The following is a 24,800-nucleotide window of genomic DNA, read 5'->3' as shown; positions in this document are numbered from 1 at the left end:
AAAGCCAAGTTCTTTTACCCCATTTTTTGTGAATGTAGCTGTTACAAAAGCTACAAAACGAGGATAAAATAATTGTTTTATAATTTATTGCTATGCATTTTTTAAATTAAGCCTTTCCATCATTTGATTGTGAAACTAATTTGGTATATTATATTTAATACAATGTGTTTATGGTCAACTAGTGTGAGCTAGAGCTATGTAACTGGTCTGTAATCAGGCTGAAATTACAGCCTGAGGAAAAGCAAACTCATTTCAAGAGGCTGTCAGTGCTGACAACTAAATCAAATAATAGTAGCATTAACTGCTTGGCTAATTAAACTAATCTTCTTATACATTATTAGCAAATGCAGTGACAGCAGTTGGTTATTGATACATGAAGTCCGAAGTCTTTTAAAAACAAACTTTTTGGCTATATTTGGGGTAGAGGGTGCATGAGGCGAAATAAATCGTGCAGACCCGTTCTAGAACCTGCCAACTTCATAATCTCCCCATTTCTTTTTTTTAATTATTCTTTTTAATAAGGCTGTTAGGACACCGAGCTCTCCCTCTGACCATGCTGGTGAGACAAAGTCCTTAGTTCAGTATTTTGGGCACACTAAAAAAGGAAAATCCTTGGGACTGTGAAAATTAAAGAGCATACCCAACAGGAGATTAAATGCAGAATCCTTAAAACTAACACGAAGAAATACTAATTACGTGGGGGACTGTGTGCTACTGGTGGTTACTGAAGCTGTTGAGAACTGCCAGTGTGCAGCTGGCTGCTTCTGCAGAAGACCTGTAGGATTCCTGGAGCCGTAAGTCTGGCAAAAAGACCTGGTGGGCTTGTAATCAATACCTTAAACTTTGTATGTTACAGCTCAGCTGTAAACAACAGCTAATAAAGACAGTAGGAGGGATTTAGTAGAGCAGTTGCATGAAGGTACGCATCAAGACATAGGAACAGATGGTTCATATCAGAGCTTATGAGGTGTTTTTTTTTAGTTTAGGTCAATATGTTTTTTAAAATCAGTTTCTGAGTGGATGATAAGCAGTGTTTCAGGAAGATCTAGTTGCTGCACATTGATGAACTCATAAATAGAGACAGGGTCGGTCTGGAGGTTCATGTGCTGTAAAATCTTGCTTCCTGCAGGGAGTACAGCACCTCTGACAATAGACAGGATTAGAGAATACAAGTAAGGAAGAATACAGAAATGTTTTCCCTCTGTAGCTTTATGGATCTAGGACTCTGGTAAAATTACTTCTTTTTTTTTTCTTTTTTTCCTCTCCTTGTGAATTCTGAAGACTACTTTTCACTGTTTTCTTGGGTTTTTTTTGTGATCATTTATAGGAGAGAGGTTTATCAAATATTGTTTTATTTAACACTCTAGCATTCTCTCTTATCCAGGCTGAATACATTTTTTCCCTGCTTTTTTGAGGATTTTTATGTTGTGGGGGTTTTGTTTCTCTCCCTCTCTTAACACCTCTCTTCCCCCCCTCATGTTCTGTTACATATGCTTCAGGTATACTGAGTGGCTCAGGCCTTTGCCGTTTCCTGAACTGGGCATGATTTTTGCACTTCATAGGTGTTACGGGCAGTGTTCTGAACTTAGTCTAAAACTAATAGTAAACTGCGGGGTGGCAGGATTTCCCTATTTTCAAGCACTCAGAAGCATGATTTTTTTTTCAGTGCTGGGTTTCAGCATGATGGGCTTATTAAGAAGAGCTTTAATGCTTTCCTCCGACAGCACTCTGTGGGAGACCTCCTCCTGACATTAAGGTGGGGGGAAGTAGCCACCTTGTAGGATATCAAAGCCTAGATTTAGTCCATTTTTATGTTTTTGGGGTACTCTTTCCCACTTTTCGGATGGTTTTCTGTAGTGCTGTTCCCAGCAGCTGCATGGGAATTTCAAGCATACAGCTGCATTGGTTGTCAGCAAACAGCTTTGGCTGTGCTTCCAGTGGGACAGGCAGGAGCATACCTCTGTGCCTGATTAATGATTCAGGACTTCACCACTGCCTCACTTTTTTATTTATTTTAAAGGCTGCAATAACATGTATGGGATTTCCCTGATGACTGTTCACGCATGCCACAGCATCCCCAGCTACAGCCTCTGCCTGACATTAGGAAACCAGTGCTGGCTTCCACCTTTATCTCCCGAAAGCGCTGAGGCCTGGGGCATGTCCTCTGGCTGGCAAGAGACTTTTGCAGAGGAGGATGCTGGTGTGTGGGCTGCTTGTGCTAGAGATTGCAGTGCTGCAGTCCTTATTGGCATGCTGAACATGCTCCGGCAGCACGGCGCGCCGCTGTCCTGGAGCTCTTTAAAAGGAGCTTGCCTTTAAAAACTTTGAGCTTTGCATGGATTTCTTCACAATTCCTGTGCATGTTTTAGTTCCCCTCTGCTAATGTCGGGGGATACTTTGGGGCTAGGTTGCTTTATTGCCATAATGTTAAGGGGGCAGGAGGAGCCAAAAAACTCTAAGATTTTCTTTCTGTGCCATGGTGGAGCAGGCATGAAAGGCTTTGGAAGTGGTTGCACCGATGTGTTTATAAAACCGGTGCTTTTCTTTTTTTTTTTTTTTTCCTTAAAAAAAAAAAAAAGGACCTCATTTAATGCTCATGACTTTGCAGTGAGGCCACTTTCAAAGGCTTTGGTATCCACAGTAGCAGCTCTTTGAAGCGGAAACACCAGGGGGGAGACAAACCAGCAGCTTAATCCTTGGTGTAAAAAGTCCTAAGTGGTAAGAAGCCACAACATCCACCTCAAGGGGAGAATTTGGAGAGCTGGGGCTAAATCCATCTTCCAGACCTCACCTGTGGAGAGACGTGGTTGCAAACTTGTGTTAGACATGAGGTATCCAGTCCCTCTCCTCTCTTTTTTCCCCACTGTCCTTTTGCCCCCCTTCTTTCCCTGTTCTCTTGAGCAGGACACAATCACTGAAGGGCAAGGGAGTGAGTCCTGAGAATGAACATGTGTTTCTGCAATGGTTTTTTGTTTTTTTTCTTACATTCCCAAATTGGTAAATCATCCCTCTGGAGTGCGGAGCAGGTGGCACAGTTCCTTGTGTGATCTGGTGGTCCTTGTGTGCATGTCTCTGTCCAGTTAGGTTGGTGGCTTTCTGATGCCCCCAGGAGATTAAGCCATGCCTTCACATTCTGCATTGTCCTTCGGAGATGCCTGTTTCCCCTTTGGCATGAGGACACCAGAGGTTGAGCTTTTTGGTTGCCAGTGCATGTTTAAGTGCCCGAAGATAGGGGGAATGAGTTCACCATCTCTGAAATCCATGTGTTTGAAATAGGAGATGGAAGTGTTGAGTTTCTTATGGGAGAACTTGAGGATCAGCATGTCCCTAAAGATCCATAGCCAACTCTGGCTGCAGAGCTAGGCTGCTTGTAAGGAGTTGCAGTCCTGAGCTGGAGAAGGCAAAAGGGTAAGCTGAGGACAGCAGTACATGCCTTGACTGGCGCATGACTCTAGCTGTTAGTCGCCAGAGGTGGGAAGCTCTCTGAGGAGGGCTTTCCTTCTCAACCACTGAATTTAGTAGCCGTCAGTGGTTCTAATGACTATTTAAATAACCCGATTAAGTTGAAAAAATATTTTTTACTTGTTTATATTTTTGACCTTCAGTACATCACCTGTCACTTAATTTCACACTCTAGCTGTTTGTCATATGCAACAATAGAGCTTTCTTTTGTATGGTTTCCTAGGTGGTAATTCACTGAGTCCCCCTTGCCTCCTAATCAAAGTTTAGGGGTCCTCATCATCCATCTGTATGAATGTCATATTCTTTCTGTGGTCAAAAGCATCACTGTGGCCTTTTCATGTATATCTGCCCTTTTGTAGCACTGTTGGTGCTGTTGCTGTTCTCCTCCTCTTTCCTAGCTCTGCAGTAATCTCTGAGATGGAGTGGCTCTGAACTTGATTTATCACTCAAGAGTTACATGCTTCATGACAACACATAGTAGCATAATCCTTTTCTGGTTTTCTTTAATACTGCCAGATCTTCTGCTTGCCTTATACTCCATCAGCTGCCGAGTATTTTGCTGCAGTTTTCGTCGAATTTCCCATAATGTCCACAAGATCTTTCCTCTGTAGTAATGTCTTGTTTGATCCTAGTGTTGTATATGTACTATTACTTTTCAGTTCTTTCCTTCATCTGCATTATTTTGCCTTTGTGTTAAACTGTTGTATCATTTTATCGTCCAGTGTACTCATTATCATGAGAACCTTTTGTAACTCTTTACAGTTGGCTTCAGATGCGACTTTGCAGAAATTTCATGTTAACTGCAAACTGCCTTTTATTGTTTGTGGTTGTGTTGCAAAGCAGAGGATGAAAACTCTGTTGCCAAACTTCACTGTGAAAATTACAGTAGAATATTTAAAGTAAAAGCATGATCTTTAGCAATGTGATTTTTGCTTGGTTCAGGGGCTTTTGTAGAAGTGGTTGACCATGAACTTCTGGTCTGACTTCAGTCTGCATATCATCTGCAAATGCTTAGCACTTTTAGCTACCATTTTAAATCAAATGTCTTTCAACATTCGTAAGACTGACATCATCATGAGAACTAGGTCCCACAAAAATCATCAGGTTAAAAAGGTGACATGGTTAATTTGCTTTCATTTTGCTTATTTTTGAGCTTTCAGGATTTGTGTTTTCTTGTTCTTCTCTACAGTTGTCAGAATTGTACTCCTTAATAAAAAATGACAATTCCTTGTAAACATACTTGTAGGTGATAAAGCTTTGTGAAATGCACTTGATGTTTTCAGCCTTCCAGTGAAATGGGTGAGAGGTATCTGTGCTGCAGCAGGATTGTGTAGTGAGTCCTTAAGCTTGAGGATTCTTTGCTTTTTTTGTTTGTTAGAGGAATTAAATTAAAACACACTTAGTTGTACTGGTCTACTTTGGTAAAGATAACTACCTGTATCTCAACCCTCTTGGCCTGTAGATGCCAAAATTTCAGCATACTTTTTACTGGGGAGAAAGGTAAATGTGCTGATTTTCATTTCTGGAGTGCTTCACTGGAAGCTAAAAACGGATGCCCTGAAATAGGACTGTAGGCACAGCAGGCAAGTTTCTACTTTTCTGATTTTAAAGTACAAAACTTTATTTGTGTGGCTCTATTGACTCCAATGCTGCTGTTATGAAATTTAGTCGTGCCTTGTGCATCAGCAGGGCTGTTCTTTCTGTATCTTTTTTGTGGTGAATGTTGGGCAATAGCGAAGCCAAAAAAAAAAGTGGGACCTTAAATTGTGGGTTTCAATCCAAATTTACAGAACCATAATAATTAAATTTAAGAACTCCCAACTCTTTTAATATGTAAATTTCTTTCCCCAAAACGAATCCTAAAAGCATAAAACTAGAATACCACTGCATCTTTTTAGTCTCTCCCTTTTCTGTCTTTTCAGCGCATAACAGCACTTTTTTTTTTTTTTTGGTAGCAGACAGGCAGTTCTGTTCAGTTGCTATAAAGTGGTACCATGGTTACTCCTATTTCAGATGATGGGCAGAGGAATAAATGTGGAGAAGAGCCTTTCAAGTAGGTTTTCAAGTTGAAGAGCCTATGCATTGTAATAAAGTGGGTATCTCTGTGAAAGCCAAATATTGGTAATGTATACTTTGCAGCTCATAAAGTAGCAGATGATTACTGGAGGGGATAATTTTGCTGGAGAGAGAGTTCGTTAATTTGTTTGGGGTTTTATTCTGGTCTGATTTGATTTTTGCCTTACCTGCTTTGTCCTGGAAATGTTCTGTGAAATGGAAAGAGGACTTATCAAGTGTCAGGGCTATGTATGTAAGCCGGAGGTTAGAAGATACAAAATCTCTTATTTACAAGCCAAGCAGATACTGCATTAAAATGAGGCACATTCAACACAAAAACTTGCAAAGTTGATTTTTGGAATAGAAATGTGTGTAAGCGTAACAGCAGCAGTCTACTCTTTATGTTGATACATTTTTATCCTTGAATGTTATGTTGATGTTATTTATTTGACCAAATACAAACTATATTTTGTGCTATTTATTGGCTTTGAAAGATAATGTCAAATTTTCTGTGTTACAAAGACAGTGCTGTCTATGAAGGTAAGACTTATGAAGGGCTAAAGGAAAATTTTGAATTATGATTTAACATAGAAGTTGTGCAAGGCAATATAAATCATATGGTGCAAAACAAAATGTGGCTTTAAATACCCATTTGGGAGTAAGCTTGAAGTGCAACAAATGAATTAAACCTTTGAAAAGGACAAAACTGTCAAGACTTATTTTAACCAGTCCAAATTTTCTGCTGCAACGTAAGCAGAAAACTCTCTTTTGCCAAAAGCCAGTTCTACTCAATGTCACAAGCATATCCATCGCTTTGGAGGTGCTGGTGGACACCGAGCTGTGCTTCACAGTACTGATGTCCCCAGCAGGAGGGAGAAATCTCTGCAGTTACAGGTAAGCAGAGATGGTAGAGGAAGGTCTGGAAAAGTGCTTTGTCAAAACATTTCTGGGAAATAAGTTTTCACTGCAAAGGTGTGGCAATTCTTTGTGTTAAAGGATGAAAGAACTCTTTTTCAACTTCTCTATTGAAACACAATTTACATTGTATTCTGGAATAACTGCTTATCCATTATAATATTTAAGTTACTGTAAGTGATTCAACCATATGAAAATAAAGTCTCAAGATGGAATTGTTTCTGTATTGCTAAAATACTTCTTTCTCCACCCCTCAGCATTTTTACCTTTCATTCAGAGAAGTAATTGAGATGCTGAAATTAGCTTCAGGAAAATAGGAGAGATTTTTTATTATTTTTTTACCCTCCTCTTGTTCTCTTTCTGTATTAAGTGGCTGAGTTAACATAGAGAGGGATGTCCTTTAAAGATTGAGAAAATATTTTTATTTAAGACAGGGACATGCCTGGCTCTGGGACCTAGGAGTGCTGGATTAATGCTGCCTGAATCCATTCTCTTTTCAACTTTAACAGAAATGAAAAGGAAGGTTCTGTACATTAAAGTTGCTTTTCCAAGATACTGGCAGGTTTGTGTTTTTTTTCCTTCCAGAAATCTGAATGTAGTTTATGTCCCCTTTTACTGTTGCAGACAACTGAACTATGCACATGGCAGAGAAGTAAGTATTGCAGGCAAATAAACTTTCTGGGTTTGTTCTTGCGCATCATATCTGTGTGTTAAATACTTTGTCTCCTGTTACTTGGGAAAAAAAAAAAAGAAAATTTAGTTTCCAAACTGAAACTGGGTTAAAAAGTAACTTACCTCCAGTGGTGGTGAGCTTTTTGGACAGAGGGAGACATGTTACGCAAATTTAAAACAACAGATCCATATGACCCATTTTTATTGGGTCAGTGCTTCTTAATCAGTGTTCAAGCAAAAAGGAAGGTCAGGAGCAGTACTTCACACCCAAACTAAAACTCCTCATCCTAGGGACCAGAAAAAAAATGTTTGCTCTGGTAGGCAGCATCTGCAGACAGTTCCTGTGTGCTTCTTCCAGTTCTAACTCCATTATTTGCCTTGGGATTAAGTAGAAGTTTTCAAGATCTCCAGAAATTCACCAGAACCTGCAAGTAAAAGATGAGAAAAGCTTCTCTTTGTTTCTCTGACACCAGTTGCAAAAACAGTTTTACAGGAAAAGTGTTCTCTTTTTGAACTCATGATACCTATTTGACAACAGAATAGTGGCTCAGTAAATGCAGATTTATTTTATTCCAGGGATAATAGATTCTGTTCTGTATTGTCAAACCTCTGAAGCTTTAAATGTTGTTTTGTTGTTTGTTTTGGTTTTTGTTGTGGTTTTGTTTTGTTTTGTTTTGTTTCATTTTGTTTTGTGGACAAATAAATGGCACGAATTTTGAGAAGAGAGTAATTTACTGACATCCTCACATTGAGCTTGATTGGACATTTTCTTTACTTGCCTTGAAGGACCAAAGATAATAAGGCAGGAAGCAATCTCTCTGTTCAAACACAAAAAGGCAACTTACCTTTAGGAGAGACCAATAACCTGTTGAATACTACCTTTTCTTCTCCTCTAGGGCTGTTACTGGTTTCTATTTGACTGAGAAGAGGCTTTTGGAAAAAATGGGTTTTAGTGAAAGATTTCAGTTTGTTATACAAAACATATGCTGTCTGAATGTTAGCATAAAAACATTATTAAAAAAATATTTAAATTGCCTTTGAAGTACTTGATAGCAATCTGCTGTACCATAGGTGACTTTCAATTTAAGTGGCTGATCCACCTTTTTATCTCCTGTAAGACATAAAGTGTTCCGACAGAGATGCTTAATCTGGCTTTGCGTTATGTCCCATGAGATACGTAAGAACTAAAGCACTTGCATATGTTCGGCTTCATGAGGATTTCTGTAGGTTTGGAAGTAAATAAAACTGTTGTTGCATGTTATGTTCATGGTACTAATGGAGAGAGAAGGGAGAATTGAATCCTTGCAATAAAATGGCTGCTAATGAAGGCTTGCTTGGGCAACCCTCTGAGAAGTAAAGACACTATAGAGGTTTCTTCCTTTCCCTGTTGAAAGCATATTCCCATTATTATGAGTTGCTGCTTCCAAAATGTGTTGAGATGGTTGTGAAATGCTTCAGGACTGGCAGAATGCAATTGGAGTGCCTCACTTGGGCTTCTTTGGACATGCTCTTGAGTTTTCCTCCTTCTCTGTTGCATTGCTAAGAAAGGATTGCTTCTGGGAATGGTCTTAGGTGATGCAACTTGGGGTGCAGAAGAAGGGGTCTTGGTATTTCTTCCTCTTCTTGTAGGTTTTAAAAGTGCTTTTCTCCAAGCTCCCCTTTTTGCTAGGATGAACAGGCACATTCTCAGTTCACGTTTAACCCATTCAGAGGTAATAAAAAACCCAGTAACAACCCAGATTTACCTAAGGAGGTTTGTAATCAATCATCTTACTCCCCAGCTCCATTTGCTGTTTTCAAATTTTTGTAAATCTCCAAAGTCCTGAAGTGTTTCCTTGCATATCCATGTTTCTCTCCAGAGAGTCCAGGCTTTTGTCAACAGTAATGAAAACCAGCCAGGCTCCCTCTTGGTACCCTACTTGCCACACACATGATGAAAGACAGTTTTGACAGAACAGCATTCAAAAAGGGATTGGGCAAATCCATGGAAGGAAAATCGAGAGAGACCTATTAAGACATCAGCTGCAGGTTGCTGGGAGAAGATTCATGGGAATTATCATGTTCTGCCTGCCCTGATTTTGCACTTCTCTGTAGACATCTGGTCTTGACCATCATTGGAGACTGGATATTGAGTGAGATGGACACTTTGGCTGACCTGCTAAAGTCATCCCTGTGTACTTTGGTATCCTGCTCTCAGGTAAAATGCGAATGGAGAAAACAGCACAGAAATGCAAGTATTTTACCCAGAACAGCAGTGCTCCTTGGATTTTGTGCATGGAATTTGTGCAGCAAAAAAAGTATAGTGATTAAGAGGCGAATGGAGTTAATAGCATAGGTAGTGCTCTTGCTGCCCTTGCCTTGGGAACTTTGGATGTGCCATGCAACTTCCCAGAGCTGGGTAATTTTTTGAGTATATTATTTGAGTATATTTGAGTATATTATTAATAAAGCTGTTGTCAGGCTTCAACATGGTTTCAGCTTGCAAATTCAGCATATCTTAATTTACATGGTTTATTGAGACCTATCCTTGTCTTTCAGTACAGAAGGATGCTGTTTGTCACACAAATGTGTCAGTAAGAGTTATGCCTTCTTAGCTTAGTAGGAAACCAGAGTAAATAGAAAATTGACAACAGCCTGGGCTCTTTTAAGTCATGCTCCTATGTAACAGCATGTTGCCGGTCCTTTGGCTGGTGAGAACAGTTGTTTGATCATGCATTCCCTCCATGCCAGTCTATAAAAATTTCACAGTACATAAAGCACACTTTTCTATAAATATTTTTACAGTCCTAAAGAAAAAAATAAAATAAATACAATGCGTGTCTGCAGCTGGGTGCGAGTACAAGCCTCTAGTGCACTGGGGTACCGTTCCCTGGGTAATTTGGTTTGATTAATAGGTGTTACATGGTGCTCTCTGCCAAAAGCAAAACATTTGTTTCCACAATAGGCCAAGTGATAACGTCATTGCTGCTGGGGATGATAACACAGAAGGCACAGAAACAGAAATTGCTTTTGCCCTCCTGTCAAGGTGGGAGCAGAATTTTCTGTATGAAATTCATATGCTTAAGAGGATAAAATCAGGATTCTTTGGACTTAGAAGCAAGAAGTGTTTCAGTTACAGGTGGTGAGAGAAGGTATAAACCAAGAAAGGAAGAGAAGGTTGAGTGGAATGAATATCGTTCCAAGGGGAGGATTTTGCTTGAAGAAGAAAAACTGTTTTCTACAATTGTGTTTTAACTGAAGCATGAGACTGGTTTTATGAGCATAACTTCTGAAGCACTTCATATTAGAAGATACTCCTGTGGGCTCCAGTCATCTACAGACGTAAAGTTCAGGAGAAATATTTCATGGTCCATTAGCAAAGTAGTACAGTGGATGTGGTGGATGTGTCCTAAGCTGTTGTTTAGCAGTCAGGTACACCTTCCTCCTCACCTGCTTCCCTCAGGACAAAGGACATTAACGTTATTATGTTGTAAAGCCCACTTTGAAGTAAACTGGCAGGTTTTAATAAGAAGCTCATTGCCATACTGTAGGTAGTGTGGGACATGCTAAAGAGCCTGAACGTGGCACACTAGTGATCTTGACAAGGGGAATATGGCTCATTTAGCAAAATTGATATGTGGAGGTCATGCTCAGTTTAAATAAAACAGACCAATGTTTTCTAACCTGTCCCTGGACTTCTCTTGCCTTAATAAAATAGGATTGACTCTGAGTTCATCTGAATTACAGCTGACAAGTGTTCATCTCTGGTGTATAACAGGAAAGGAGATATGTTGCAACAGTTATCTCCAAGTCAAGCAAATAAAATAAATAATGGTTCTTTTGTAAGTTGGGGCACTTTTGACTTCACCTGAGTTTAGGTCAAATTAATGCAGGAACTGAGATTAGAATTTTAGTCCTTTTGGCTCCCAGCTACCTGGTCAACTTAGTGGGTTGCTTTTCTGTTAGGGCAGTTCTGGCTTCTCTTTTGAGCAATGCTGGTTTGCTTGCTGCCAAATGGAAGCTACTTAACATCTGAAAGTGGAAAGAACTCCTTAAAATAATTAAATAAATGTTTGAAAATTCAATTTGAAATATGTAGAAGAAAATGCATTTGCTATAATTGTGGGGTTTTTTTAAATGTTGTGATAGCAGAAAGGTTTTCCCTTCATATTTGCAATCAAGGAACAAATAATGTTTCATGGAAGTCTTTTTTTTCCTTGTTTCTTGAATATAGGGAATACTATTTTTTGTGACTTCACAGTAGTTCTGAAAAGAGCCAGATGCCTGGTTCTGGTTTTAATGCTGTCATTTTACTGAACTATACAAAGACATTACTAAACTCTTCTGTGAGGCACTGGAAGAGATTGCCCAAAGAAGTGGTAAATGCTCCATCTCTGGCAGTGTTCAAGGCCAGGTTGGACAGAGCCTTGGGTGACCATCTAGGGTAAGGTGTCCCATCCCATGGCAGGGGTGTTGGAACTAGATGATCTTAAGGTTCTTTCCAGCCCTAATTGTTCTGTGATTCTGTGTTACCCGGTCTTATTCAATATCTAGTATTAGGTTACATATCAGTAATATGAATGTTAGAAATTGGCTCAAGAGAAGTATACGAAACTGGCATAGTACTCACTGGGTGAATGTTACCTCTGTGCTGTCCCACCACCTTCTGGCCCTGTTTCCTAATCTGGTTGGCTGATGGAGTGAGAAAAGCCTATTCACCACACAACAGTCTCTTGAAGAACGTAATTTATTGAGATGTGATTAACAAGCGTGCCGACTGTCACATTATTTGTAAAATTGCTTTTTTAAATTCACATTTGCATATTCTGACATAAGATGCTCTAGGATCTTAGCAGCGGATTTTGCGCAATCAGGCTTAAATTAGTATGTGATGACTGAGAGTCAGCCTCGCTCTGTGGGGACAGGGAGCACATCCTGTGGGGCATAGCTTCCATTTAATTACAGGAACTGGCAGGGAGGAGCCAGATCTGCTGCAGGTGGGGTGGTGGGGAGGGAGAGCAGGTGCAGTCTGTGCTGTCATACCCTGTCATGCCTGCTCTGCTCTTTACTCCATCAGGCGTGAGGCACTGGTTTCCAGCTTTAGCCTAGGATTAAGATGTAGCCTTGGTTCCTCAGCAGGGAGTCTGGGGGAGGGCAAGAGAAAGCAGTGCGCGGGGGAGTCATGGAAATGGCAAGTAGCTGGAATTGAAAGCGATGCTGGAGTGTGCTTGTGAAGTCATGATGGTCCTTTGGTGTGCAGCATCTCTTCAGTTTGGAGGCCTTGAATGCTATTTAAAGCACAAACAATGGGGAAAAAATGACATTTAAAAGAATGTAACAATGAGGTTTAGTTGAAGAGCTGAAGCAAAGTCCCTCCATCTTTTGGACTGAAGCAGCTGCCAATGTCTCCTAAGAGGTATGACTTAGTGGGATTTGGATGCTTTTTCCTGGCCTTAAGGGTATGGGTTCAGTAGCTGTCAGTCTTTAAATTTTCCACTGTGAATGTTCAAGGTAGTTAACTTGATCTGGTTATAGAAGAATCCCTATGTGTAAAGCTTACACAGAGAATATTTCCAATGGGTTTTGGCTGTAAACATAGCAGCTGCAAAGTTTCCTTTGCAAATGTGGTCAGATGCTGAAGGAGTGGCAGCTTTTTTGAAGAAACACAGTGCTTGTCAGTAGGCTGAAGATGCATCTGTAGGGTGGGGCACTTCGGTTAATCCTTCTGTTTGGATGGTCTGGGATATCTGGAAGTGGTTGTATTTTATCCCACATTGTCTGTTCTAGATAAAATCACTAACTCAAAACTATTAAGTACAGGTTGAAGGGAATGGCTAAACTGGAGGTATTATTTCTTATGGAGCAGTTTGTCTCCTGGACAAATAGGAGCGACATGAGAATCTGAGCTAAGGTAATGTGGATAAGATGTTGCTAGTTTGTGAACTTTCATTGTGGAGTGTGAAACAGTGATGCTTATAGTTAACTGTGTCAAAGGGTAGAGAGCTTGTTTCCCGCCGCTTACAGCTTCCAGACAGAGCTTAAAATTTCAACTTGAAATTCTTTGTGCCTGGTGTCTACTGCAGGGTCGTTGTTTTGTTGCTTAGTTAAAAGATTCCTGCTGTGAATTTAAGACTATGGACATGATTTTCTGGAAGAGAGCATTATGAATTTGTGTTTACATGTGAGCATATAAAAGTTGTAGCAGCAGCCTGCTTTGGGTCAGGGCTTAGAATTTGGCAGTTCCATTTTCCTGGGGTTAGAGATGTGAGTTTGGTCCTCTTGAAGGTGTTCCCATGTTTAGATAAGCTGTCGGAAATCCTGCCTAACCAGTTTGGTGGCCTTCTATGATGGGGCTACAGAACTGATGGACAGCAGTAAAGCAGTTGATGTCATCTACCTGGACTTGTGTAAAGCATTTGACACTGTCCCACATGACATCCTTGTCTCTAAATTGGAGAGACATCAATTTGATGAATGGACCACTCGGTGGATAAAGAACTGGCTGGATGGCCGCACACAAAGAGTTGTGGTCAATGGCTCAATGTCCGGCTGGAGACCAGTTACGAGTGGTGTCCCTCAGGGATCAGTGTTGGGATCGGTCTTGTTTAACATCTTCATCGCTGACATGGACAGTGGGATTGAGTGTGCCCTCAGCAAGTTTGCCGATGCCACCAAGCTGTGTGGTTCGGTTGATACGCTGGAGGGAAGGAATGCCATCCAGAGGGACCTTGACATGCTTGTGAGGTGGGCTGATGCCAACCTCATGAAGTTTAACCATGCCAAGTGCAAGGTCCTACACCTGGGTCGAAGCAATCCCAATCACAGCTACAGGCTGGGCAGAGAAGAAATTCAGAGCAGCCCTGCGGAGAAGGACTTGGGGGTATTGGTCGATGAGAAAATGAACATGAGCCAGCAGTGTGCGCTTGCAGCCCAGAAAGCCAACCGTATCCTGGGCTGCATCAAAAGGAGCGTGACCAGCAGATCGAAGGAGGTGATCCTGACCCTTTATTCTGCTCTCGTGAGACCTCACTTGGAGTATCGTATGCAGTTCTGGTGTCCTCAACATAAAAAGGACATGGAACTGTTGGAACAAGTCCAGAGGAGGGCCACGAGAATGATCAGGGGACTGGAGCACCTCCCATATGAAGATCGGCTGAGAAAGTTGGTGCTGTTCATCCTGGAGAAGAGAAGGCTGCGTGGAGACCTCATAGCAGCCTTCCAGTATCTGAAGGGGGCATATAGGGATGTGGGGATGGACTCTTCATTAGGGACTGTAGTGACAGGACAAGGGGTAATGGGTTCAAACTTAAACAGGGGAAGTTTAGATTGGATATAAGGAGGAAATTCTTTCCTGTTAGGGTGGTGAGGCACTGGAATAGGTTGTCCAGGGAGGCTGTGAATGCTTCATCCCTGGCAGTGTTCAAGGCTAGGTTGGATGAGGCCTTGGGTACTGTGGTTTAGAGCGAGGTGTCCCTGCTCATGGCAGGGGGGTTGGAACTTGATGATCTTAAGGTTCTTTCCAACCCTAACTATTCTATGATTCTGTGCATGCTGGGGTTAAAAACTGAGTTCTCAAGACATTCTCTTGGCATTAGGGTATCCAGCAGATCCGTTTTGGTAACTGTAGATTTGTCCTGAAGGTGAGTTTTTTTTCTGCTGGAGTTCAGGTGTTTACCTGAATTTGGGCAGCAATCTATTCCGACAGTCAACAGGCTTCTGCCCTGCTAGTGATCTGAAGGAGGAATACCCTGCTTCCAGAGCATAGGTAGTCTTTGGGGGTTTATTTTTCTTTTTTAATGCCTTATTTTTAAAACACTATTGTAACTGATCAAATTGGTAAAGCTAAGTACATTTAGCACATCCCCTCTGTTTTTCAAACTTTTTAATTCTTGAGTTTCTGGCATATACATAGAGGAAATATGTGGATCATGTTGATAAACTTTGACAGTAGGATCAACAAACTGAGCCTGTCTTGACATTTCTTACTGAAGATTTTAAAGTGATGAATAATACAGAGTGTTTAATTCTCTAAGAGTAATGTAAAATGGTGTTTTAATGCCTTTTAAGTTAACTTAGTGGTTCCACTAGAGAACTGTGTTGGGACCATGTAAAGGACTGTGCTGCCTTACTGGAAGTCATTACCTGCAGAGTTAACTTTTTGAGGATGAGTTCTTCACTTGTTACTGCACGTTATCTACTGAAGCATACATACATGTCCAGGAAGTCTCAGCTTCTCCATTAAACAGATACGACATAATCCATTGCCACATAATCTGTTTGACAAGTGAAGCTACTGTATGAAAGCAGCACATATTTTGTACAGAGCAAGAGTTTCTATTTTCCAGCTGAGAGATCCAGCTGGTTTATAATAGGACAGGGCTTTGTGCTCGCTTGCAGCTCCCAGAGATGCTGTGTGCCTAGTATTCCTCAGAATGAGAACCTTTTCTGGGAGCTCTGAGTGCCTGTGTGCTTTGCCTTGTTTAATAATTAAAAGGATTTTTTTACTGGGATTTTTTTTTCTCTTGGAAAAGTAAAAATTATTTTGTGGTTTTGAACAGAAAGAAGATCTGAAGCCTACCACAGGCTCTTTCCAGCTCTCTCAGGAGAACATGGAATTGGCAAAAACCTCCTCTTCCTCCATGTTGTGCTGGCTTTCCACAAAAGGGAAGTGGTGCTTATCTGAAAAGAGAGGTTTAAAGTTAAATAGTTTTTACAAACACAAGTTTGTGAATTTAGTTCACTGTGCATGTGAAAACATTTTTAGATGTGTATTCTGGATCAATTCCATTGATCCAAGTGGCTGAGAGACTGCAAATAAACAGCAATAGTTGAAAAACAAAACAAAGACCCCGACACCACAACTCTTACATTAGTTCTTTTATACTTACTATGTTGAGGGCTTTCTTCAGCAACAATATTTTGAATCTCAGTTGTCAATGTGTAAGTTTTGGTAGTTTCTTTAGGTTGCAGTTTGTAAGTTTTGGTAGTTTTTGGGGTGTGTAGGCATAATCTGGAGTCATCAATAACAAAACAACAAAATGAAACCCCCAAGCAAATGAAAAAGCAAGCCTTCTGCCATGATCTGGGACCTCGGTGGTGCCGAGGGCTCTAGACTGTTGGTTTTGGCAGGACAGCCAACTGGCTGGTACATTGGGACACAAATAGAAGTTAGAAGCAATGGAAAGAAGAGTAGAGTTCGCGTTTGCTGGAGGCCCTGGTGTTCTCCATATGGTGGGTGAGTGGGTTTTGCAACACAGAAGGTCAGGGTGTCCTGTGATGTTAGTAATGGCCTGTGGCCTTGGAGGCATTTTTTATTATTGTACTTCTGTAAAACCCATGTTTCTTTCCCTCATTTACTTCCCTCTGTTTACCCAAACCACTGGATTTTCCCCTGTAATCATAGTCTCTTCTGCTTTCCTTCTAAAATTCCTTCATGCCTTTTTCCCCCAGTGTTCATATCCTCTCTCCATTTTGATTCCATGCCCATGTTTTTCCTCATTTCCCATGAAGTCTCTCTCATCCTTCATTTTCTGCAACCAGCCATTTCACTTTCCTGTCTTCCACTCCTGTCTTCTCCTTCTCTTGAGCTCTTTCCTCATATCACAGTATCACAGTATGTTAGAGACTGGAAGGGACCTCAAAAGATCACCTAGTCCAATCCCCCTGCCGGAGCAGGAGCACCTAGATATCTCAAACTCTACTTCCTTTGGTTTCTCCCATAATTCCCCCCCCCCCCCAGTTTGTTTTCCCTCTTACATTCAGGCTTTCCAGGTGGCATCTCTTCCTTCACCTTCCTGGTGCAGGTGATGGGCAGAGGAGGTACGGCATGTGCCTGTATGTGGTCATGAACACACGGGCATGTAAATGATGGGGATGAAGCACTCCAAATTCTCCTGTCTCCACCATGTTTGCACCTGCCTCCTCCTGAAGGCATGGCCTTCTTCAGAAAGGTCTCAGCTCTGTCTCTCCTAAGACTGCAGGAGTAGAAACTGCTGGAGCATTCATTTGCTATCAAGAAACCAAATAGTGTTGTTATTTTTGACAAGATGTGGACTTGTGAGACTAACTTTTTATGTTTCCCTTTCTTCAGAAAATGCTCATGTAGTAAGAAGATAGGAAGTATGATGATGCTGTATTTCACTCCTCTTCTACCCTCTGCCTGCCCCCTCCACCCTCCTTGGTGCTTTTTGGTGTTCTCGCTGCAGTTTCACTAAACTTCGTATGTGATTATTGTTCACTTTTTTAAACCATGGCTACTGCCATTTATAAACTTTGTGCTGTTTGCTTTGCCATGTGTGATAATCTGGTTTTCTTTAGGCTTAACACCTACTACTCGAGAAACAACTTTGTCAAGTTTAGTAGTATGCAGCCCAGGAGAGTATTACTACTTGTGACTTCTCAGCAGTGTGTGGTATAACATTTACCCTTTTCCCCAAATTTCCATCTGTCTCTTACATCTATTACTGAAAACCATTACTGGCATTTCTGAATTGGAATGGATGGCTCTAGCGAGAATATTTCCTCCTGCACATTTAGCCAGCTAAGTCATCAGCCCAACAAGCTATCAGTAAACAAGCTGTTGCGGGGAGGCTCTCCTCATCTTTCTCCCTCTTCTTCCTTTTCATCAGTTTTAAGTATTTTCTCAATTTATTCTATGTTCTCAGCTTAACCTAACTCTTCTTGGTGCTGTGGAAAAACATTGATAGAGTATTTCATCTGAAGAATACTTAGTTCATGTACTGTACTGTACTGCAATTACGTAGAATTGTTTAAAAATGTACTAATTCTCTTACAACTCATTCTTGATGACCAGGTAAAGTCAAGTATCATCCAGACCCATCTTACTGCATGTTGGACTTGAAACTAAATTTTTGAGCAATTAGAATTGCATTGTCTTTTAGCAGTAGCAATTTTGGTGCAGGTATCGGTCACGTAGTAAAACCCCTTCTGGTAGCATAACGAAGTAATAGAAAAGCCTTTTGATGTGAAGACTTGGAAGTCAGACCTGGGATCTGTTCCTGAAACTGTGTGGGAGTAATTCTTACTCACATTACTAACAAACCTGACTTCAATTAAATCAGATGAATCCAAGCACAGAATGGTAATTATTCTGGCATGGGAAAGCTGGCTGTTTTTAGAGCTGTTTTTATTGATGTGTTTTAAAACCTCATTTATTCCAGTCCTTCTCCCTTTCTTTATTCTTGCACAGAAATAGTCCATCACCTGTTTCTGACTGGTATTTGCAAAGTGAAAGTTTCTTCCTTTGAAGCTGAATAGAAGGAAACATCATGTCCGGCTTTCCCTGTCTGTGTATAAAATACAGTAATTCATTAAAAAATATTTATAGTAGCTAACCCTTTGATTTTCAGATTTGCTTATCTGTAAAATATCCTAAGTATTTTATAGTCCATAAATAGCTTAAATTCTGTATTTAAGTCTTTCGATTTTGATGCTGAATCATCTATTTGTAAAGGTACATGAAAGCTAATTTAATCAGAGAAAAACTGATATAAACACTGCTTCATATTTGAAATAACTCGTTAGATGATGATGAGTTAGTGGTGATCCCTTTCATAGAAGCCTTTGTAAAACAGCCTTTAGCTTAACAGGGAAACTAACTCTATTTTCTGTATGTGGAAGGGTTTTTTTTCCCCTGTAATTTTTGAGTGACAATTTCTTTGTTTTGGTGGTTTTCCCTTGAGAATTAGGGAGAGAGACAAAAAATATGAACAGAGTTCTATTATCCTTATTTCTAAGGAAGAACAAATAACAAGCGACAGCTTATAATGTAGTAACACAATCTAAAGGGACAAACGATAAATTAATGGAAACGGGTTCTTGTGTATTGTTTTGGAGACTAAGCACATTAGATTGAATTGTTTCACAACCAGCATGCCTAATTATTTTGTCTGCCACATTCATCTATTTAAATCATTCCCAACTTTTGGATTGCTGCCTAGAATATTACTGCGTACGTGTTTCAGCTGGTTATTCCCTTGTCATGTGTAACTTCACGAGGGAGGCTGATTTTCTTTGGAAAAAAGAAGTAAAAGTGACATTGGCAGTATGTTTATAAGATCTGATAAAAAGGGATGATAGGTTTCGTAATGTTGATTTGAATGAGTTACACGTGAACTGATACTTTATTTGTCTTGTCAGGTCAGTGACTTAAAAAGTGCCTTTGTCAAGTCACTTCTATGAACGAGGACTGCTACACCAGTGTTCTCAAAATCCCGTCTTTGAGAGCCAGACTTTGCCTTCACCTTACAACTGGTGGAAGATACCTCAGCTGTCTCCATTTGCCAATGAGTTGATGGAAAACTGAAAGCAGAAAAAGAAGAAGAATAATTATTGTTATTCCCAGAACATGAACAAATGACTGCACTGCTTTTCATGTGTAATCAATACCAGCAAGCAGCCGTCAAAGAACTACTATCAAGGAGTGCCATTGCATTGAAAGACCTTGGCTTAAAACTGGTACATCTGTGATACAATCAACAAGCCCATGTGTTTTACAGACAGAAATGTGACTGAGCATGTTTTTTCCCAGCCAAAAGTCTACAAGTGGGACTTAATGATTGATGAGTGACTGCTTGCTGATAAACTTTCTCTGTTTATTCTGCTCTGTGTGTGTTGGACATTGTTAATCTTCCCCCACGTTTTTTGTTGGTTTATTTAACTTTCTTTTCAATTGGAATTGAAATTATTTTTTCTCCCTTTTTTTTCCTTTTTTTTTTTCCCCCCTCCTTTTTCTCTCCCTTCCCTTTGCCATTAGTTTTGGAAATTTCTTCAGCATTATTCACTTGCCAGCAATTTCAAAATCAGCTTTTCATCATGGCTTTGAATGTTGCTCCCGTAAGAGATACAAAATGGCTAACATTAGAAGTGTGCAGGCAGTTTCAGAGGGGAACTTGTTCACGCTCTGATGAAGAATGCAAATTTGCACACCCCCCTAAAAGTTGCCAGGTTGAAAATGGAAGAGTTATTGCCTGCTTTGATTCCTTAAAGGTAAGAGAAAAAGATTGCGTATGTAGTGCAAATGCAGTTACATTGTGCTGAAAGTAAATGTGAAATGATGAGTTGCAACTAAATCAGGTTAATCAGAAAGGGATTTATTTTTTCTTGGTAAGTGCATATTAATACAAATGTTGTTTGTTGTAACTTTTATTTATTGAAGCTGTTAAAAGATTTCTTTCTAAGGATCTTCTTTTCCAGTGTCAATGTTGTTTACAAAAACTGATGTGACTGTGGGACACAGGATTGCTTACAGCTGCTGAAGCAATTGTATTCTCCTAAGTGCATTTCATGAAATATCATTGTTTCATGGCAAATGAAAATCCATGGTGGCTCAGTACTAAGCCATTACCAGAGTCTTAATGAAGCAAATCATATGGAAAGAGTGCAGATTCTTTTGTTTAAATCAAGAAGTGAAAAAAGTCTATTACTTAAATTTTGACAAAACGGGTTGTTTACCCTTGATATTGTGGACTCTCAGATAACTTAGTAGCATTGATAATTACATGTATGGATAGAGTAGATAGCGGAGTAAGTTTAGAACAGAGTAAAGGGATACTGTCCTTTAGAGGATGTTTAGCAATTGTGTTATTAGGCCATCAGCTACTTCTAACTTCCTAATGACATCAGGCTTGCTTTACAAAACTATTTTAAAAGTTCTGTGAAAATACTTTGTGTACTGCATAGAAGATTAATGATCCCTTGGGATTTGGGGAGTACACAGTGTCTTCTGTGATGATACATTTGTGTTCTTGCGTTGACAGAAGGGAAAAGCTCATTTCATGTAAATAATTAAAGAACGAAATTGAGCATTTCAGATTTTACTGTGAAAGTTTTAAATGTGGTTTTGTCTTTTGGCCATGGGAGAATGCCTTGGCCTGCTTTTTAAATTTAGCTCTGTAGATGAAAATTCTGGTCTGTCACCAAAAACTCCCTTACTGTGAAAACATCAGTGTGAATGAGAAGAAAATTCAGTGTTATTTGACCATGTTAATTTATTTTCATTATAACTTGTTGGTTTGTTTGGTTTTGGATTTTGGTTTGGCTTTTGGGTTTGGTTTTGGTTTTTTGTTGTTTGGTGGGTTTTTTTGTTTTTTTAGTTTTTGGGGGGGTTTGTTTGTTTGGAGGTTTTTTTTTTATGCATGCAGGATATTGTACTAGGCATCTTTCTTCTGGGCTTTTCTCAATTCTCTTCTTTGGAGGATTTAGAAGAAAGTGACTCAGGAAAAATGTTTTTTTTGGGGGAGCTGTTGTGTTCTGTATGTTCTGCAAACCAGAACAGCACCTTTGGAGTCATGGCAGGATGTCACTGAGTGCTGTTAATGACCTTAATCCATGGATTACTGCTCAATAAAGTGTAACAGCTTCTTTGTAAATGTTCTTGTGTATTGGTTGCCTGCCAATGGGATAATTTTAATTTATTTTTTTTCTTTTAAGAGCAAGCAGGCTAGTGTCTGCAGCAAATGGGCAATAATCTGCTGTTACAAAAAGCAGGCAAGTCAGGAGAGGTTTTTTAATACATGTTTTAACTATTGTAAAGTCTTGGGGCTGTGAGGCAGGAGGTGGCCAGCAGGGCTCACTCACCCATGGGCTGGCAGAGCAGTGGTTTACAGTGCAAGAGGAGCTGCTGCTGCTGAATCATTCTGGCTGAAGCAGCTCTGTGCCTGTCCTTGCTGCCCGAGGCAGCATCATGCTCCCTGGCAGCATAGGGTGCTTGCAGCGGAGGTGCCGGCTATTCGAGCTGGAGACTTCTGTGGAGGGATAGCTATGACCCATGGATCAAAACTGGAGTCACAGCCTAAGCTAATAATACCGTGAAGAGAAATCCTGAGGGATTGCTGTGGATAATTTACTGAGCAACAATGGTGGTTGTCAGTGGAGAGAAGTTCAAAACCATGTAAGAAATGTAGTCAAAGCAAGCAGGAGTGTTTTGTTCTAGTGTGGAAGGGCATCTGCTCCCAGGGGTCCAGCTCATTCCAGCCCAGCTGTGGAGGCTAAAGCAGTGGTGCTCCATCCTGCTTGCTGTCATCACCCTCTTTCTAGGAGGCAGAAGACAGCATACACCTAGGCTTCCCATCTTGTGTCTTCTAGTTCAGTTTGTTGGGTTAAATTGCTGGTAGTAAAGATGGGATTATACCAAGAAGCCAGAGTGTGGCCTGAAGCAGGTACACGTGGAGGTACAGATTTCTTTCCACCAACCCTGGTGCAGGCAGAGGGAGGCCCAATAATGCACAACAATGTCTTCCATTGCAGCTCCTCACTGCTGAGCATGAGGTGCACCCATGTATTTTACTATGCTGCCTGACCCCGCAATGCATAAAAACTGTTGGGACCACAAGTGCATAGCTCCTGGCTCTATCATTTGATATCCTCGCAACCATTATCTCTGTTATTCAAAAGACTGTTTGTAAATTGCTGTATATCAAATCAGACTGGCTTGGGTTGGAAAGGACCTTAAGATCACCCAGTTCCAAGCCCCTCCCATGGGCAAGGTCATGTTCCACTAGACCAGGTTGCTCAAAGCCCTGTCCATGCTGGCCTTGAACACCGCTAGGGATGGGGCACTCACAATTTGCTTGTAAACAATGTACAGTAAGAACATGCCTGGTGAGCTCAGTTTGCTTATACTACTGGTTGAGGGACTTAAGTCATTAGTCACATAAATCCACTTGATGTGTAGTTTTCGGAAATACTGGTGTTAATCATACAGTTTCAGAACAAGGCTTTGGCACTTGGCAAGGTAACTTTGCATGTAAATAAACAGAACAGTCTAGAACTATAGATAAAATCAGACTGTAATTAAAAAAACTTGAGTTATTTTCCTTGCTGAACACTGAATGGCTCTTAAATGCAACCAATTATTTAGAGTTTATTTACATAATATCTAGAGCTTTGGAGACTTAGTGTTTAACTGCCTTGGTTAGGTGTACCTGCTGTAAAAATAACTTAGAACAAATATATTGAGTCTTTTTGAATAAACATCTTCCTACCCAAATAAGACAGGGAATTTCTGTAGTCTCAGATTGAGGTATGTGTTACATTTAGGTGGTGCCTGGTAGTTATAGCTGCTCCTTAAGGAGTCAGTCAAACACAAGATACAGTGCTCTGAGACAGGCTTTCCTTTACATGCTCATCAATCAAAAGAGCCCCTGTTTTGGGAAGGTACATGCGCTTTCCTGCATGCTGCCTTCTTTCCAGATTTCTGGGGCAGGCGAGGAGCATGGTATCGGTATGTGACACCTGGATCAGGCTGCTGGAGCACCAGTATGGAGGTATGGGACAGAGTCCAGCAAAGGGCCAGAGAGATGACACAAGGTCTGGATCATCTCTCCTATGAGGAGTGGCTGAGAGAGCTGGGGAGTGACACTGGCACAGGTTGCCCAGAGGTTGTGGTAGAGTCTCCATTCTCAGATACTAACAAACCATCTGGACACAGTCCTTGGGCAGTTGGCTGTGTGTGGCTCTGCTTGAGCAGGGGTTTGGACCAGATGACACCCAGAAGACCTTCCAAATCCAACCATCCTGTGATTGTGTGACCCGAAGCATCTTCACACTGACTTGCCTGTAGCCTCAGGGTTGTTCTAAACTGGTAAAAACTGACTGAAAGAAATTGGAACTGAAGGAAATAATTGGGACTGAAGAAAATAATCCCAGCCAGGGACACTTGCCTCCATGCTGTGCCATGTCTTCCATGTTCCCACCACTGTCTTTGTGATGGTGCTGTGTACCACGTTTTGAAATTGATTGTGGTTAAACCTAGGTGTTAGTTGTAGTTGCTGTTAACAGAAGGGAGAGGGGCTGCATGGCACTGTGTCACTTTCTGCTGGTGATGGTGCTGTGGCCTTAGGCCAGGCTTCTGGAGTAATACGATTGCATCAGAATCCAAGTTTTCCTGTATTAAAGAAGTATCTTTGTAGGTCTGTTGGTTCCAAGAAAAAGGTCAACAGAATTTGACAAATGCTGTTTGCCTTTAACTCAAAGGGGATTTTTGGCTCTGAATACCTGTCCTTGCAAAACTTGACTTTAAACCCAGCAAAAGTTGCAACAGCAACTGTTGGACTGATTACAGTTTTCAGGAGCCAAAATGCTCTCTGTTGAAGACTGTCTGGGCTCTGAATATCTTTCATCTGTGACATGCTCCAGGCTAGACAGAAATAGCTAAAGACTAATGAGCCTGGTTCAGATTCAGGCCAGAAACTTGCTGATTTCAAGCCAGGTTCTGCCGCATGCGCTCCTGAGATGCAGCTCAGTGTTTGTTTCTCACTCTCTCATGAAGGATTAAGCCTGTTCTGTCCTGAAGAGGGCATTTTTGGGGCGTTAGGAGGGTGTAGGTGGATCCCTGTGTACCCGATGGACGGTGATGGAGGTAGCAGTTTGCCAGATGTACGTCCGTTAGCTGGTCATAACATCACCTCCAGCAGCAGGGCTCCTTCCAGCAAAAGCCCCTATGACTCAGTCAGCCAGTGCAGCCATGTGGGCACACCCAAAACTCTACTGGCCAAGTGCCTTCTGAGCTTAATGTGATGGGAGCGTCTCCAAGCTAATCTGGTTGACTGTGCCCGAGGTGAACAAAGGGGTACTTCCATGGCAAGGCCCAGAGCCCTGACAGCGGGCAGGAAGATGGAGGATGCTGAAGTAGCACTACCAGAGCCTTGTCTGCTTCCTTAAACCCTCCTGAAGCCTTTTCAGAGCCTTTATAGGCT

The 24,800-nt window shown here is 41.0% G+C and overlaps 1 protein-coding gene across 9 annotated transcripts in view; it reads left to right on the top strand.

Moving 5' to 3' along the window:
- Positions 1 to 24,800, top strand: part of MBNL2 (muscleblind like splicing regulator 2) — a 96,336-nt gene that overhangs the window by 3,146 nt on the left and 68,390 nt on the right. For 4 of the 9 annotated variants that reach the window (XM_061361105.1, XM_061361108.1, XM_061361103.1 and 1 more), the window contains exon 1: positions 19,786 to 20,091. The exons of 1 other annotated variant lie outside the window; for it this stretch is intronic. In XM_061361105.1, coding sequence (XP_061217089.1) covers positions 19,918 to 20,091 — 174 coding nt within the window. In that variant the 5' untranslated portion in view covers positions 19,786 to 19,917. Of the gene's footprint in view, positions 1 to 19,784; positions 20,092 to 24,800 lie in introns of those variants that run through there. 4 more of the 9 variants (XM_061361101.1, XM_061361107.1, XM_061361099.1 and 1 more) reach the window with 2 other exon arrangements.

Source organism: Neopsephotus bourkii, unplaced genomic scaffold (assembly GCF_033783945.1).
Source record: "Neopsephotus bourkii isolate Nb327-2 ecotype Australia unplaced genomic scaffold, CSIRO-AGI_Nbou_v1 NB_1052, whole genome shotgun sequence".
NCBI lineage: Eukaryota > Metazoa > Chordata > Aves > Psittaciformes > Psittacidae > Neopsephotus > Neopsephotus bourkii.
This window is presented reverse-complemented; position numbering and strand designations above follow the sequence as displayed.